At 51.6% G+C, this 17,562-nt stretch overlaps 1 protein-coding gene across 3 annotated transcripts in view; it reads right to left on the bottom strand.

Annotated features, from left to right (window-relative positions):
* The window catches only part of Kazn (kazrin, periplakin interacting protein), a 392,507-nt gene that overhangs the window by 99,971 nt on the left and 274,974 nt on the right, over positions 1-17,562 (bottom strand). For all 3 annotated transcript variants that reach the window (XM_028880664.2, XM_028880665.2, XM_037203167.1), the window contains exon 2: positions 505-696. In XM_028880664.2, the coding sequence (XP_028736497.2) occupies positions 505-696 (192 nt within the window). The remainder of the gene's footprint in view (positions 1-504; positions 697-17,562) is intronic.

Genomic DNA, 17,562 nt, shown 5'->3' on the forward strand with positions numbered 1-17,562 from the left:
TGGACAGAAGGTCTGATTGGGAAGAGGAAGGGATTAGTGGGTGTGGGAGGAACAAGAGATGGGGATGTGGGAATGGGGATGTGACTAAAATACACTATACACATGTATGAAAATAGCATAACAAACCCATTATTATGTAAAACATATACTAATAAAAAACTTCAAATACATTCGTGGTTGTGGCTTTTTTTTTTTTTTTTTTTGGAGACAGGGTTTCTCTGTGTAACAGCCCTGGCCATCCCGGAACTCACTCTGTAGAGCAGGCTGGCCTCGAACTCACGGAGACCTGCCTGCCTCTGTCTCCTGAGCGCTGGGGATTAAAGGCGTGAGCAGTCACCACCTGGCTTCAAATAAGTTTTTTCTTAAAGCTCACTCGCTACTCATTCCTCAGAGCAACCGTCACCCTGAGACAGGAAGTGACAGGGACCCACTCCGGGAGGCTCAGATGGCTGGGAAGACTCAGGTAGGAGCTACCCAAGTCTGTCCCCTGTTGCGGTCACTCACCTTGCAAGGCTTCTTTGGCTCTGGCCAGTTCCTGCTCCTTCTGCACCAACTGCACCCGAAGCTCTGTGGCTGAGAGGACCTCAGAGCACTTGCCACCCTGTGACTCCTCCAGGTCCTTGGCCAGCATCTCCTTCATCTGCCGGAGAAGGTGCACTTCCTCCTGAAGCTGGACCACTTCCTCCCGCAGGAGCACTAGGGGACAAGAGCAGTTGGTCAGAGACGGGGGACCTGGAAGGGCTCAGGCTACTCCTGTGAGCTGTGCACAAAGGACCTTTTCCCAAATAGGCCCTGGACCCACCCAGTCCACACACATCGAACCTGCCACACTCCTGAGCTGCCGATACTTCTGTGGCCACTCAGTGTCCCCTTGATGGCTACAGACTTAAGAGTTAACATTCTGACCATGAATTACCCCCCATGCCTAGGGAAGCTCTGTGTGTGATTTCTCACAGACACCCCCAAACCTGAGCCTGGTACCAACAGGATCCCCATTTCACACATCAGGCCACTGAGGCTCGGAGAGGTTAAGGAACTCTGAAAGGCCAGGCTATGGTATGTCACAGGTGGTGAGTCAGAATTTGAACAGTGTCACACTGGAGAATTGGTGATGAAGGCCACAGTCACATCCTGCAGAGCGCATGCTCCCTGTGGGTCCTGCTCCCCACAGAGAGCACAGCATTGACAGGCATAGCCCCCCAAAATGGGGACACCATAGGTGTAGGACATAACAGCACCTGTATTCAGCCCCGTGTGTGCATCCTGAGAGATGCTTGTGTCTTGAGAAGGTATCCAGGCAACAGATGAGCCTTTCAAAGATGAGAGCTCATGGAACGTCATTTGCCATGGTGGTCCTGTGGGCCCTGGTGTGTTCCTTTAAGACCAATAAACCTCAAACTGCCAGGAGTGCTGGGGACAGCACTGTGCCCTCCTGGGAGCGGGTGACACAGGTAGCAGGCTGTGTGGGCCTTTGTGACGGCCACTCTTAGGAAGTCACATCAGGAATGAGGTTACCGGGTATGGTAGCACACTTGCTGAACACCAGCATACGAGGCTGGGGCAGGAGGACCACGGCAGATTCAAGGCCAGCCTGGGCTAATAACGAGTTCCAAGCCAGCCTGGGCTAGCTAGTTTTCTTAACCTCCCCCACCCTCTAAAAAAGAGTGAGTCCTCATCTTGGTGGCGGGAAAAGAACCAGGTTGGAGGGCACAGTGACAGTTCAGGAAGCAGCCCCAGGGTCTCTGCTGAACGCAGCCTCCACACTGTCCCGGCCACACCCTCCACGGCAACCTCCAGGCTCCTTCCTACTTCCCACCACCCTCCTCTGGCTTTCCCTGTGCCCACCTCGCCTCCTCAGACAGGTTCTTCCCCCAAAGACCCCAGTGGAGCCGGGGGGCACCTGCCTGCTCTGTCTCACACTGGTGGACTCCAGTGCAGGCTGCTGACTGTCACATCCCTCCAAAAACGGGAGGTCAGATCATAAAAGGCCTGAACCCCGGCCACCTGCCCCTCGTCCTGGCTTGCCATCTTTAGTGGTAGCCAAGACTCTAAGATTCTCAGCTCCTTTATCAGTGGTCTTCATTTGCCCATCCTGACAGGGTCCCTTTGCACACTCAACTGTCACCAGGGGTTTATTTCAGAATCAAGTGTGAGTGAATGCTAGCACAAGTCCATTGATACTACATTATGTAGCTGGTTTTTGTTTGCTTGACATATATAATTTACATATATTATATTATGTTATGTATATTATATTATATTATATTATATTATATTATATTATATTATATTATATTATATTAAATGAATGGTTTCTATGTGTCTTCAAGGCACTTCAAGGAAGCCACTAAGGTCTTATTGTCCATGCAGGCAGCATGTTGGTCCCAAGAGGCTCTGTCAGTCCCTTGCCAATTCTTCCACCAACTTTATATCCTTTTCTTGGGGTCTTGTTTTTTACTCAGCACAGGGATCCAGTCAGGGTTGCCACATGAAGATTAAGTAAGCCGGGTGGTGGTGGTGCAGGCCTTTAATCCCAGCACTTGGGAGGCAGAGGCAGGCGGATCTCTGTGAGTTTGAGGCCAGCCTGGGCTACAGAGCGAGTTCCAGGAAAGGCTTCAAAGCTACACAGAGGAACCCTGTCTCGAAAAAACAAAATAAAACAAACAAACAAAAAAAAAACAAAAAGATTAAGTAAAACAAGATCTAAAACCCGAGACACACAGGGGGCCTGCCCTCAGAGAAGAGATGGGTAATTCTTAGAGTTAGGGTACCCCCAGTAGCATATGGAACACACTTGGGCTTGGCATGCATTTGTGGCATCCTGCATTCTAATTTGACCAGGCATGCGGTTTCTTCCAGTGCAGTTCTCCCTGCCCACGGTCACAGGCCCAGGAAGCAGAGTGACCCGGGGGCTGGTATTGCTAGAACACCCGAGGCGTTGGGTAAAGGTGGAAAACACACAATAGCTGCTGCACCTGAGCTTGGCCAAGAGCAGACATGGGGGGTGGCCCTGGCACCGCACGCACCACCACCCTAACAGGTGCACCTGACACCGAGGCCCGCCCTCCAGTCCAGCCCAGCTCTAAAGTAGCCAATGGGAACCAGGCACACCTAACAAGGGCCCAGTCTCAGGAAGCCAGGCTGGAAAAACAACTAAGGGAAGCCCAGAGGCTCCTGCGAGCTCACTGAGCACCCACACCAGCTGGTCAGGCGGTACAGCTTGCAGACTGCCCTGCACCCTCCCGGGGAAGAGCCAACCTACCCATGGCCTGAAAGACTGGCCCCCAGACTGCAGTCCTGGGATTACTGGACAGGGAGGGGCTATGTCCATAGACCTCAGTTGTCTTACCTGTGAAATGGGGGGCAAATAAAGCTTAAATGGAGGCTGAAGGTGTGGCTCAGGGGCAGAGAGGGTGCCTAGCATGCCCAAAGCCTTGAGTTCCAGCCACAGCCCTACTCCAAAACAAGCCACTTAAATGTGCCTGGTACCCTGCCCACAGTACATGAGCACCACTAATATGCACAGCTTGCGTTGCCTTCTGCATAGAGGGGATCAAAACACACATCAGAAACAATGGACAATGAAAATGGAGTTGGCTTTGGTTTTGTGCCTCAGAAGGTGTGGTACCTTGCAGTATGTCCTTGGACAAGACGCTATCCGTTTCTGGGCCTTCATAGAGGTACTCAGAGGGGAGTAGTCTTTGTAAATCTAGATGAATGTTACTCCTAGTGTGTGGGAACAGAGACCCTGGACTCTGGTGTGTGGCTGTACAAATCAACACAGTTGCCACCAAGAACATAGTGGCTTGTTGCGTTCAAATTAATTAAGAAAAAATGAGCCAAGTTTCTCAGCCGCATGGGCCACATTTGCTTCTTAGGTGCAGGAGGCTAAGGGGCTGGACAGTGAGCGGTACAGACTATCAACTCTCCTCCATTCCAGCCAGTGTAGACAGCCACTGAGGGAGATGGGAGGAAGGCCACGCTGCGAAGCCAAGCTGCCACAAAGGCTCGTGCCCTGCTCACAGGAAGCTTCTGGGACTGTCCTGGCTTTGTCCAAGCACAGAAAAGCAAACAGCACCATGAATGGTAACCCCCTGCACCGGGCAAACCACAAACCTCCGACCTCCGGGCAGGGAGCAGGCAGGGATGCAGAGGTACCAACAAAAGCTGTATTCAGGTGACTGTTGCTGGGAGACCCTCCTGCTCCAGGGAGCTGCTTGCTACCCATGGAGCTCACTTACCAACACAAGTGCCCCAGGGGCCTCTTCCCTAAGGAAGAAGGGCTGCTGTGCAGCCTCCCTGAGGACACATCCTCAATCGGTGACCAGGGGGACAGAGATGGAACCTGCTGCTCCACAGCCCATCTCCTTCAGTCTGTAAGAGTTCTGCTTTTAAAGAGTTACCTCCCAGCCTCCAGTGCAGCTACGGTTGCCCATGTGACCCAGTTCTGGTCAACGGAGTATAGAAAAACAAATGCTTTTGAGAAGGACTGCCATTTAAAGACAAAAAGATTAAAAAAAAAAAAAAAAAGAGGCAGAGTCTTTTCCTCACATTTTATCTTCAGAGAGTGGATTTGATGGCAGGAGCTGCAACAGCCACCGTAATAAAGAGGCAATCAATGTCTTAAGTAGATCAATCCTCACAATAACCCATGAGAGAGGTATTATTATTATCACGCCAACTTTATAGATTGGAGTTTTGAGGTACATGGGAAGTTAAATGATAGAGCCAAGCTCACAGGCAAAGAGCAGAGCCAGGCTTTGGGCCTGGGTGGTTTGGTGTCAGCACCGTTTTGGCTTCTAGAATATGGTCCTGTTCTAGGTTCTGAGACATATTCTGGGATCAGTGATGCTTGCTGATTTCCTCAAGCAAACATCCCAGCGTGTCTACATGAAGCATGCTAAGAGAGCTACAGAGTCCTGGGCAGTGTAACCGCCTGGACCTCCGTGGTGGTCAGACCACTTACTGTACACTGTCATCCAAAATGTGATTGTAAGGCTCAGGAGAGGAACACTGACTGTGAGGGACTTTAGCAGTAGAGCCCAGGTCTTTATCAGTCTTGGCATGGAGTAATAGCAGAGTCTTTCATCCTCCTCACCCTCCTCACTGCCCCTAGCCCCACTCCCTTAGGGGTGAGCTTGCTCTTGCTCTCCATAGTGGAGTGGATCTCAACAACTGTGTGTGTGGGGGGCAGCCCTTGCATCAAGTTCATGGTCCCTGCAGCTCCTGATATGAATGTGGGGTTCCTCAGAAACAAGGATAGCATCTCCTCTCATGCACCCCAGTGCCAGCCTCAGGCAGGGCTCTGGTGGGCGTGTCCACAGTGCCGGGTGCTTCAGATAGAGGCAGGCCAGGCAGGTCAAGACAATCAGTGGGCTCAGTCTTGGCTCCTCCACTTCCTGATGTTAACCCCTGGCATCTGACCTGAATGTAAACAAGGAGCCAAGACTGGTTTCCCAGCCTTCAGTAAACATTCAACAGGGCAACTGTCTCTCAGGCTCTCCCCAGCCTTTTAACACTGTGACACAATGCTGTTACCTACCAAGTTCAGGCCCTGGGAGCTGCAATGGAAATGATAGTACTACTGCTAATAATAACAGTAATATTTTAAAATCTCCCCAAATCACATAATTTTAAGTAAGTTCATCATTTCATGTTGGGTTGCATTCACAGTTATCCTGGGGCACATGCTGCCTGCCAGTCACAGATGGAGTAGAAACATTCTGGAAAGTTCTAAATGTGCATCAAGTGTAGTTTATCACCACCAGTTTGTTTTGTTTTGAGACAGAGTTTGTTTGGGTCTTTTTACATAGCTTTGGCTGTCCTGGAACTAGATTGGCCTCAAACTCACAGAGATCCACCGGCCTCTGTCTCTCCGGTGCTGGGATTAAAAGTGTGTGCCACCACACCCGGCTCAATTTCATGATAGAGATTATGTCCTCTGTCTTTTCCAAGAAGGCTCTGGTCTCAGCACCCAAAGAACCCCGAGCCACAGCCTCCCTGACCTATGGGGCAGTCAAGGCCTTTATGAAGGGCAGAGCAGGCAGGCCCTGTCACGAGCCCAGGGAAGACAGAACAGAGCAGAGGGAGCCTGTGTGAGGAAGCTGGGCTGAGGGACTGCTGCTAGCCGCCCACCATGGATGGGCACCTGGGTCACCAGCCTGGCATATACCTGCTCCTGAGCTCAGATTGTGCCCTCCTGCAAAGTAAATTTAGGGAGGGAGCCATCCAGCCCTTGAGCTAACCTGTGCTCTCTAGGTGGCCTCTTCAGAAGGTATCTTGGCAGCTCTGTGGACTGACTTCTGCTTTTGGACTATGGATTGGGGGGGGGGGCGTGACACACCAACACCACCTCCCAATGCTCTTCACCTCCATGTGACATTAGTCCCCCATCCTCACATGAACTGGGGGGGGGGGAGACAAGGCATCTTACAGGATATTGAAGCCCAGAGGGACACGGAGGGGGGTAAACCAGGGCGGCTCTCTCCTGAGGGTGTCTCTTGAGGGTACCTGACTAGAAGGTGCACTAGAGGTGACAGGCACAGCATCTTAATCTCCTCACAACCCCCTCCCTTCCCACAGTTGGGTAGAGGATCCCAAAGCCTCCCTAAACAGTCACTTCCAACTTTTCCCGACATCTGAGGGGGCAAAGGTCTACTAGAAAGCCAGCTCTGAAGGTGCTCAGGGTTCTGTGGTGGCCAGAAGTGTCACAGGAATGCACGGGAAGGGCCAGGATGCAATGGCTCCCCTTTGTGTGGAGCCAGAGGTAGGATGCAGGCAGGGCAAGCCACTCAGGGCTACACTAATGCAGGCATCCTGGGCCTGGGCCTGGATCTCCCTCCTTCCTCAGGCTAGGCTTGCCCTGGGGACCACCATTGTTCCCACTAGCCAGGTTCCTCTGCAGGTCTCAACAGCCACCCTACCATGATCCCTAGCGGCTGGCAGAGAAGGGGCCGGAGCTTGCCATGACTCCACGTTCTCTAGGCCTCTGTCATGTGGTCTTGCCACTCTGGTGCGCCATTCCCAAACATGAAGGACTGCCACAGAATCCCACCCTTCATTAATGTTCTCAACTCATGCCTCCTCCAGGCCTGCAGAGCCACTGGGTAAGGTGATTCTTATCCCAGTGTGGGTGTGGCTGGGCATAGGAGGGACCAGGTGAAGCCGCCTCTTTTTCTCGGAATTTCACATCATTGTTTTTTCTTTGGGGCATGTTTAATCAGCTTGCCCTGCAGAGCCTGCTCCTGTGAGGACACTAGGCTAATTGCCCACCATCTGCCTCAGAGGCCATGGTTTTCTCCCAAGGAGCTGTACACATCCATTCAATACCCCAGAGCTCCGATTTTCTCCTGGGACAGGGCCGTGCAGTGACCATGGGCCATGCATGCCCTGGAGATGGAGACTGTAGAAAGCCTGAGTGTAGACTCAAATTCAATCTGACGATCATCACCTGGGAACATGGGCCTCTCTGGCCCGTTGGAGACCTGGACATTATGAAGCCGCACACATCCCTTACTGAGTGACTCCAGCACCAAATATGCAGTCTGGCTGAGAAGAGGAGCAGGCGACCGAGTCACGGACAGGCGGCCTGGACTGCACGGCTTCCAAGCCTGGGCTCCGGCTTTTGGTGGCTCTGGGGAGCTAGTTGCTATCATGCACTTGCTTGGGAAGGATGGAGAGGGCCAGATGGCCATATCCTTCAGCCCTTAGTAGACAGTTTTTGGGAGGCTGGGATTAGAAGCATCAGCCTGACTGTAGCTCACCCAAATCTAGGGAGCTGGCAGGGCTGTCCCAGGCTCTGGTGCAAGTCCCACAGAACTTATGACCTGAGCCACAATGTTTTTTTGAGGCTTGCTCACCCACCTTCCCTTCCCAGTTTCTACACACCCCTGGATAAGGCTCTGCTGATGGCTAACCCTGGGCGTCTCTGGATAGGGATTCCCCTTCATGTTTTAAGTTTTATTATTTTGTGTGTGTATGTTCACGAGTGGGTGTGGACTTAACACGAGCTACTTATTTACAGAATATGCATATACTTATACAAGCAGAGGTCACAGGACGACCTAGGTGCCAGTCCTTGCTTTTCACCTTATTTCAGACGTGTGTGTGTGTGTGTGTGTGTGTGTGTGTGTGTGTGTGTGCGCGTGTGTGTCTTTGTGTTCACCACTGCATATGCTGGACTAGCTGGCCTGTGAGCTTCTGGGATTCTCCTGTTTCTGCCTCCTATCTCTCTTAGGAGAGCTGGGATTAAAGATACATGGTTTTGGGGAATCTGAACTCAAGTCCTCACGCCTATGTGGCAAGCATTTATCCTCCTAGCCATGTCTCCAGATCCCCCTTTCATTTTTGACACAGCACCTCCCCCCCATTTGACTTTGGGAACCCCCTACCTCATCAACAACTGTCCTTCAGAAACAGAAATGAGTTCTTGTCTGACCACTGGGATTGGTTCAGGGGAAGGCACGTGACCCAAGCCGGCCCACCGGCTCATGGTCAGACTCCAGTGCTCTGGGGCTGCCAGCAACCCTCCCTACCCCCACCCATGAGTGGCAGCCAGCAAGGCATAGACCGGGTAACTCCCACCACCTCTGAAGACAGATCTACACCTGAATTACTGAGTGAACAGTCGCTTTCACGCTCTGGCCAGTCTGAGCCAGGTTTTCTACTGCTCTCAAGAGAAAAGAGAAGCCTGGCAAATCAATTCTGCCAATTTTGGAGGAGCCCCCCATCCCCTCAAACATGAAGGCTACCTGCTATGTGCCAAGTCCTCCAAGCTGTAGTCCTCCCTCAGAACCAAGAAGTGACACGGAATTTACTTGCTTTAGAGTGAAGAGCCTCCCTCCCCAACTACGTCAGTTCCCACTGCTCTCTAGCCTGGGAGACCAGCCTCCCACTGCCCCCCACCCTGCCCCATCTTGAAGCCCTGCCATCCCAAACCTCCCAATTCTGCTTCCAGGCTATTTCCAGGCATGCCCTGTCCGCATGGGCCTTTCTCCTCTTCTGCTACCTGCATGGATCTTGGAGCATTAACCACACTGCTCTTGAGTTCACACCCTGAGCTGGGTGTTCACCCAATGACTGACACGGAATCTGAGGCAAGAGTCCCTCACCAAGCATATGCAAAGGACTGGGCAGCATTTGTGCCAATCCTCAGATGCAAAGGCTGAGAGAGCGACTCAGTGGCAGAGCCTGGACCAATCAGCGCAAGCAAAGGCCGAGGGGGGCGTGGCAGCGCGCGCGCGGCAAAGGCCTTGTCCAGCATGTGTGACACCCTGGGTTCCATCACTGGTGCTGCAAAAACAAGCCAACCCCAACTGGCAGGTGCAAATCTGGGAGGGTGGGCTGGCCAGCTCAAGGTCAAAGGGCTGGTTCTGACGGCTCAGATGCTGTCCCAGTCCAGAAGCCCATCAGATTCCAAAGCTCAAGACCAGGCCCCTGTCCTAAACGCTACCCTGTGTGAAATACCAGGAAAAGAGGCTGCCCCAAAGGGATAGACATGAAAGAGGACTTATCTGAGTGACCTTCTTCCCTCCCAAGGTCAACCTCCAGAAAGGAGGTATCCATGGGGTTGGGGTAGAGACACAGCAGTCACTAGATGGTCCCACCTGCTCCTCTCCTTTCTTACCTCGCATAGCCCTCCCGGTCATTTCTTTCCTCTTGTCCACCTCCCACCAAAGAAAACATGATGGAGACACGGGAAAGAAAGAGACGAGCAGACATTCATCACCCTACCACACAGTGGCCCAGGCCTTCAACACAGGGAGCGAGTGCACAGCTCACGGCAAGTGGGATCCACCACCTGAACTCGGTCAGCCCACGCTGGCTTGCTGTTCCAGAGAGTGAGCCAGCACCCCAAACCTCAGTTTCCTTTCCAGCTGCCTCCAGCATCCATGGAGCAGATGTAAGCCCCTGCCACTCACTGTCAGAGTGGGTTTACTCTGACCAGCTTTGAGGAACTCTGGGTAGAAATGGGCTAGGGGAAGAGCCAGGCTTCTCTTCCCACTGCACGGACAGACAAACTGAGACCCAGAGGGAGGGTTTAGATAGATCCATTCCCTTGATCGCTAAGCTACCTGTCATCACAAACTGGAAGCCAAGCTAGAAAATGTGCTTGGGCTTGAAGAGTCTAAGCCAGTCTCAATGTCAACTCAAGGTCAAATGCACCAATGCATGTCAAGCCTGCTGAGGCACTACAGATGTGAATGACCACACAGAGGGAAACAGGTATCACACACAGGGAAGTGGGCATCAGGCTGGGTGTGGGCTCCCCTGGGGCTGCCATCACACAGGGGTGGTAGAGCTGAAATGCCTGCTTCGGTACACTCCCCTAAGGCAAGCATTAAAACCAAGTCCAGACTGGTCTGAAGAAGTCACAGAGCTGGATGGGCCACACAGACAAGAACGGGGTGATGCCTGCTACCCTGTGACCTGTGACTCCTTTTCTTCAGTTCCCTGTGAAAATGAGCACAGTGACCAGGATAAGACCCGATTCTGAAGTCAACTCCCTGGTTCAAATTTTGACTCTTGCTGGAGAGATGGCTCAGGGGTTAAGAGTGTGTGCTGCTCATCTGGAGGACCCGAGTTCAGTTCTCAGCATCTACACCAGGCAACTCAAAGCCACCTACAACCCCAGCTCCAGGGATCTGATGCCCTGTTCTGGCCTTTGTGGGCACTGCACATGAGGCGCGCACGCACGCACACGCACACACACACACACACACACACACACACACACACACACACACGAATCTTAGTCCTTTGACCCTGCAAGTCACCTTTCTTTCCCTTGCATGGGGAATAGGTGTCACAGTAGGTCCTGGCTCCCAGGGCTGTTGTGACGATGCTCTCTCCAAAAAGCATAGCGCAGCATCAGCCCTCAGTCAACACAGGTGGCCAGCCAGCTGTCTGGACCAGCTAGGGGTCAGCAGGACCTGCAGATACAGATGGAAAGACAAGGAGGATGCCTTGGGCTGTGGGACCACAGCAGACACTCATGCCCAAGCCCAAGGGAGGCTATCAGGGACGCAGAGCTCATGAACACTGCCAGGCACCCTCAAACCATGTAACTCTCTCCTCGTTATTCTCCAACCTGACTGAACAGCTGCTTCAGGAGGGAATAAAATACGCTCCGCATATTTTAAATGTTTCACTTATGAAAATGTCAGGGCCAACTTTATAAACGGTGGAACAGTAAAGTCACTTCTGAGAGACTAGTCCAGACTCACTGAGGGCTGGGGTGGAGAAGGAGCAGCCTCCGCCACAGCCAAGTGGCTGGGATTCCCAGAAGGCGCCATCTGGGATGTCTCAGAGAGGGCACCAGATCACATCCTGGTGTCCCTACATGAAATAGGATCCTCCCTCTGGAAGCCCAGTCCAGCCAGAGGAGAGGGGGGCACTTCCGGTCTGGGTCTGTTTCCCACACTCCAGGGTGCCTGGGTCTCTAGCCAATCAAGTCAATTGAAAAATTACCTCAGGCTGAGAAAAAGCAGGCCTGGATGGGGGAGGGGGGAGGGGGGGCAGGCTCTCTGGAACCCTGCTGGTCCCCAGGAGGCCAGGACTTTAAAGGTCTACAGCAGAGCGAGGGTACAGGACCCAGGAAGTGCTGCTGGGCCTTCTAGGAATTGTGCAGCCCTGGGGTTCTCTCTGCTATGCAGAAGGCCATGAACACTTCCAGCCTCAGACTGGAGATGTAACTGAACTGAGCAGAGAACCTGCTGAGCATGCACAAGGCTTTGGGTTCAGTTTCCTGCACCACATAAACTGGGTATGACAGGCAGGGTGTAACCGTAAGTCCAGCGGGAAGAGGCGGAAGCCGGAGAATCGGAGGTTCAAGGCTCCTTAAGTCAAGAAATTTGGGCACAAAGGGAAAAAACAAAAATAAAAAAAGGCCAGTGAGTGTGGGTCTTGCTCACCTGGCTGGCAGGTATCCCCCATGGCTATACTACATCCCAGGGTGCTGTTCTGGAATGAACCACAGTGCCGCTCCAACACCCAGTCCTGGTAAACCTAACGGCAAAGGATGCCTGAGATGAACACCAGCCACAGGACGCATTGGGAGCTAGCTGCCTGTACTCCACAGGACAAGACGGTGTCCTTATGCCCAGGAGGCTCTGCAATGGGCCCAGACTGCTAAATCCCAATGTGTGGCTTTTAACTTTGTCTTCAAAGCGCCCTCACATCTATTAGGTTTATTATTTCGACCCAGTGGTGTGTTTTATTGTCCTCATTAGAAGGATAAATGGTGATTCAGCCTAGTCATACAGGGTGGGTGGTGCAGCCTGGCCTGAGCCTGGCCCTCCACCCCCTCCTGCCCATTCCGTCCTATTCCAGCATGCAGCCTCCTGGGCACACCCACGCCTCTCCAGGCTGCTCTGTCCACTCCTGTCCTCCTAGGACCCTTGTCTGTCAGGACCATCAGCCATCCATTCCAAAGTGGCCCGACAGATCTCTAGAGACCTCTGCCATCAGCTTCTGAGAACCACAAAACGAGAGACCATTGGGGGCCCATTACTACACCCCTCCATCCAGGAAGCCACATCCTTCAGGACTAGACATGAACAAAGCTATTTTTTAAAATGCTTCATTGGGCCCAGGCTGTAGAGGGAGCTCGCTTGGTAGAGAGCTTGTCTAGCACATACAAGGTCCTGGTTTAGATCCCCAGCATGGTGAAATAAGCCTTTCATCCTAGCACTGAGGAGGTGGAGGCAAGAGGATCAGGAGTTCAGGGTCATCCTGAGCTACATAGAGAATTCAAGGCTAGCCTGGGCCAAATGAGTCCCTGATAACAAAAAGAGGAAAAAGAAAAACAAGAAAAGGACAAGAAAAACCATTTTTGTTTTTGCTTTGAGTTTGGGCAATGTAGCCTATGAATCAACTGTATAATCAGGACCCAGAAAAATGTGGGGTTTGGGAAGAGGAACAATGGGGTGAGGGGAAGTCCCAGGGAAACCTGATCCCACCACAGAGCTTTTTTTGTGTGTGTGACTTTTGGCTTTGGGCACCTCCCCAGAGGCAGTGTGGCTCAGTGGTGAGAAGAAGGCTCCAGCCCCAGGTGTCCTGGCTGAGTGTCTGCAAGTCACTGCCTCTCTCGGCCTTGGTGACCTCATCCACCTTACAAGGTTGACGAGACAGTGAATGAGTCTCTACATACTAGAACATTCTGGCACATGAGAAGTAATACACACACACACACACACACACACACACACACACACACACACAGTTGGGGTATTCTCCCTCCTGCTCCTTCCTTGACAGCCATATCACCTTCTGGTTCTCCTCCTGCCTGGCAGCACTGTCCCTGTGGACTTCTGGAACATTCTGTCCCAAGCCTTCAGGTAGAATATTCTTTGCTGACAGGCCTTTCAGAGTAAGGTTTCCAGCAGTTAGGGGCTGGCTGCTCCACACAGTACTCATAGAGGGGTTCAACACAGGAATCCTCTCCTGGCATTCTCCAATTTATGGCCAGGGATGTGTCTTGTTCCTGCCTGGAGTGGTTGCTGACATCCTAATAGCATCTTCCATGCTCCCTGCCCCAGACCTTGGCTGTCTGGCTCCCCCAACAGTTCAAAGGTCAGGCTGCCTCCAAGCCGCAAGCTGCCTCTTGGGAGAGCAGAGGGGGAAAAGTATTTGAAAAATGTAAATGAAAGCAGCGGTGGCTTTCTACCCCCACTCCCACCCAGCTCCCAGCCAGCTCGACAGAACACAGAATACAAGGCCTGGTAATGTGGGCCCAAGAGCAGCGAGCAAGGCAGGGTTGCACGGGATTTACCCGACGGCCACTCTGCGGCCTATCCCAGACCAGGCACTCTGGACACTGAACACCTTTATGCCAGGGCCTTTTGGAAGGCTGATGGTGAGAGCCAGGGACTGCAGGCCCCCGCAGGTAGGGTGGCTCCAACCCACTCCAGAAGCCCAAGAAATGCACCTCTAGTGACAATGACCCTGGCACAATCCACAGGCAGAGAAGGATGGGGATCGGACTGCCCTGGGTTTTTTCTTTTATTTTTGCAAGCCTGCTGTATACCTCCTGTGGAAAAATGAAGCTGCCAGGGCACTGCTCCAGCTTGACCACTGCATGATCACGGAGAAGTGTCTAACTTCAATAAAGGAAAGTTCGAAGTGAGTGACAGGGGACAAACACTGGATGTGGTGGCGAGGGGTGGGAGGAGCCAGGGCTGGGGCTCAGTGCCAGAGAGCTTGTGGGTTTCTATGTGCAGCACTGAAAACTCAAAACCAGAAAACAGAGGCCTGGAGGCAAAAAGCCCCTAGCAGGCCCTACACGCTACAGTTAGTCCTGTGCATCAGCCTCCCTGTCCTTCTCTCTCAGCTAACTGGAGTTCCTGACTTTCCTACACTGCCTGCTTCAAACCATATACACCATGGACTGTGTGGGCCTTGGGCTGGGGACCTCTCTCCTGACACCTGCAAAATACTCCAGATCCCTGGTGGCAGCCTGAGTGGAAGACAGATGCATGTTCCCTGGGCTCACAGGACAGGCAGGCGTGGAGGTCATAAAACAAAACAATGGAACACACACACACACACACACACACACACACACACACACACACACACACACCCTGCAGCCGGCTGGTGTTTTCAAGTGGCCCAGATAAGAGGAATGTTTGCACCATCACTAACTTAGGATGTAGAAAAAGTAGCCCGAGTCATTGCCCTGTCCCTCCTGGCATTGCAAGCCGAGGGCCGACCTGGCTGGTGAGAACTGCCACTTACCAAATCAGTTGTGACAAAGAAATGCAATGTCAGCTTTGGTCCTTCTGTCCCTGACCTGGAGCAAGCCTCAACCACCTCCAGGAAGCCAACAGAGCCTCTTGGGACAAGTAGATAACTCAATTGCAGCAGAGACCAGACAGCTTTCAGGAAAAGATGGGTTCAGTTATGTGATACCCCAGAGCCTGGGCAGCCCTTGGATTCTAAAGAGAGCTATGAGTTTTCTAATCTAGCATTTCCCCTGCACACATGCCTGTGGAGGGCCAATGCTTTGGAAACAGAGAGGAAGCTACCACACCCCTCGCCCAAAGCAGCTATCAGTGTGTATAGCTCTCCCAGGAAGCATCAGGAGGGTGGTAATGGGGACATCACAGTAATGACTCACCCAGGACCCCATGGGAGCAGGGGGCACTCTGGAGTGGGTGGCATTCAAGTCAACTTGCCAAGAGCCAATGGGTCTAGGGGTTCTGTGTAAGTCCACCCACGACAGCAATGACCAAAGATGGGAGGGATAGAACCTGAGAGGTGAATAATGAGTCATTGACAGAAGGCAAAGGGACCAAACTGCCTTATCAAGTACTCAAAACAAACAACAAACAAACCTGCAAGGCTGGGTGCGGTAGTATTGCCAGCACTCAGGAGGAAGGAAGAGTCAGGGAGACTGTGAGTTCTAGGTCAGCCTAGTCTCCTTAAGCACCAGGCCGGGAAGAGCTACATGATGAGACACAGTCTCAGCAAAACAAAACAAAATCTGCAAAATAAAGACCAATAAGGTCCACACTACCACAGCAAGGGGCACAGAGACACACTCCACTCCTCATCCCACAGGCAGGCTCTCCTCAACACCATGACTTCCTAACCTACGGGTCCTGAATGTGAGTGTCATAGAAAAACCAAACTAAACCAAACCAAACCAAACCAAAAACTGTCAACAAAAAAAGGTTTCTGAACACATAGAAATTATCCCAAGATCAAGGATGTAATGAACCTGAGGTGCTTCTGGTAGCATCCACCTGTGCTGCATCCTGCAACCTCACTGCGGCCTTGGTTCTGACCATACAACATGCATACTGCTCTGTTCATGCCCTCACCCCATGCAATGCCAACCGAGGCTTTGTGAAACTCCTCGGGCTCAGATCCAAGACTTCTGGGTTTTCCTTGGACATACAGGACTTTCTGCTCTTATAGAAACATTAACAGTTTAATTATGGAAAACAAAGACTTTCATATTTTCCTCCCAACATGCCTTAGTACACACCAAATTAGCATATCTTTGGATTGTGTTGCTAGGATGCTTGCTTTTAAAAACTGCTATTTGAGTTGCTGACTTCAGCTCTACAACACTCGTTCAATAAATCTTGGCTTGCGATTGGGACAGAAATCACAACAATCACTGATGGCCCTAAACACACTTCTGCCAATTCATACCATGTGGTTATGTGAAGTAACATTCCCAGTATAATTGTTAAATTATGAAATAAAAATATCGATCAACTCTGAAAAACATGGAGGACACTGTTTCCCAGAGTATCAGACAGTATCATATTCAAGATTTAACTGCCTATAACTTTAGGGGACGAGATACCCTTTACTATAGGTACCCACACACAAGTACACACACACACACACACACACACACACACACACACTAAAAATGATAAAATGGATCTTTAAGATGCCCTATTCAAAGATCCATTTTCAGATTTTGGTTTTTGTTTTTTGCCTGTCTGAGTTAGGTATGGGTCTAGGAAATGACATTTAAAGGTAACGTGTTCCCACCAGGTGAGTCAGAGACAGTCCAGGAGTCATATGTCCTCAAGAGATCACTACAGCAAAACAAACATCTTAAGTTTTTATGAACGATTTGGAACAGACCACAGAAACATTCGCGAGTCTTGACTGCATCCGAAGTGTTGAGCACCAGACACAAGCGGCTGCTTATAAACGTACAAATTAGCAAATGTACAACTCAGTTCTCCAGTCCAGGCTTCAGAAAGTCCTGTGAGACACCTGTCCCGTGGCATCTGCCTCCATTTCCCCTATTGTGAAGTGAAACTCATTCTCTGAAGGGCTGGTTAAAACTGACTGAAACCTGTGCCTGGAGAGAGAAGGAATGCTGCAGGTCAGGAGCTAAGGTCATCTCAGATGTCACCGGTACCTTCAGGAGCCATTTCGTTGTGTCTGATCTCACAGGCTTGTGACTCTGAGGTAGGATGCTTGGAATGTGTTGACTTAGCAGACCCCAGTTTCCACCAACCTCAAAGCTCAGTATGCCGGCAGATAGCCTCTCTGAACCCCCCCACCCCCCACCCCCTTACCCCCCACCCCCACCCTGCTCTCACTAACCTACTCGATGTCCCCATGGATGGATCTGGTACTTGCTTTGATTCACGGCTTCCTTTTGTTCTGTGGCTATAAAAGTTCATGTAAGCTCTTTGGAAATGGAATGTCACTGAGGGCCACCTGGGCCTTGGTCACTCACACTGGCTCAGAATAAACTCTCCCATTCTCTTGGGAGCAAAAGCAGGGTTTTGTTATCAACATAATAAAAAGAGGGTCCCTTCCAGATCATTCCCACAGGGCAGACACTTGTACCCACACCTGAAGAGTACAGCAGGAAAAGCACACTGCGGGGACAGCCCTATGTCTGCTCCCATAGCCAAAGGGAGTTGTCTTCCACCGGGAGTAACCAGGATACAAGCTTGCCTCTTTGTCAGCTGCCGGAGTAGCTGAAGGGCCTCAGAGAAGCCCGGGAAAGATATGGATGGAGATGCCACCCTACCTGACGACAAGAGGTTTGAAAAAAATGCTGCAGGGATCTACCCAACA

The sequence above is a fragment of the Peromyscus leucopus genome, chromosome 2 (assembly GCF_004664715.2).
Source record: "Peromyscus leucopus breed LL Stock chromosome 2, UCI_PerLeu_2.1, whole genome shotgun sequence".
In the NCBI taxonomy this organism is placed as follows: Eukaryota; Metazoa; Chordata; class Mammalia; order Rodentia; family Cricetidae; genus Peromyscus; species Peromyscus leucopus.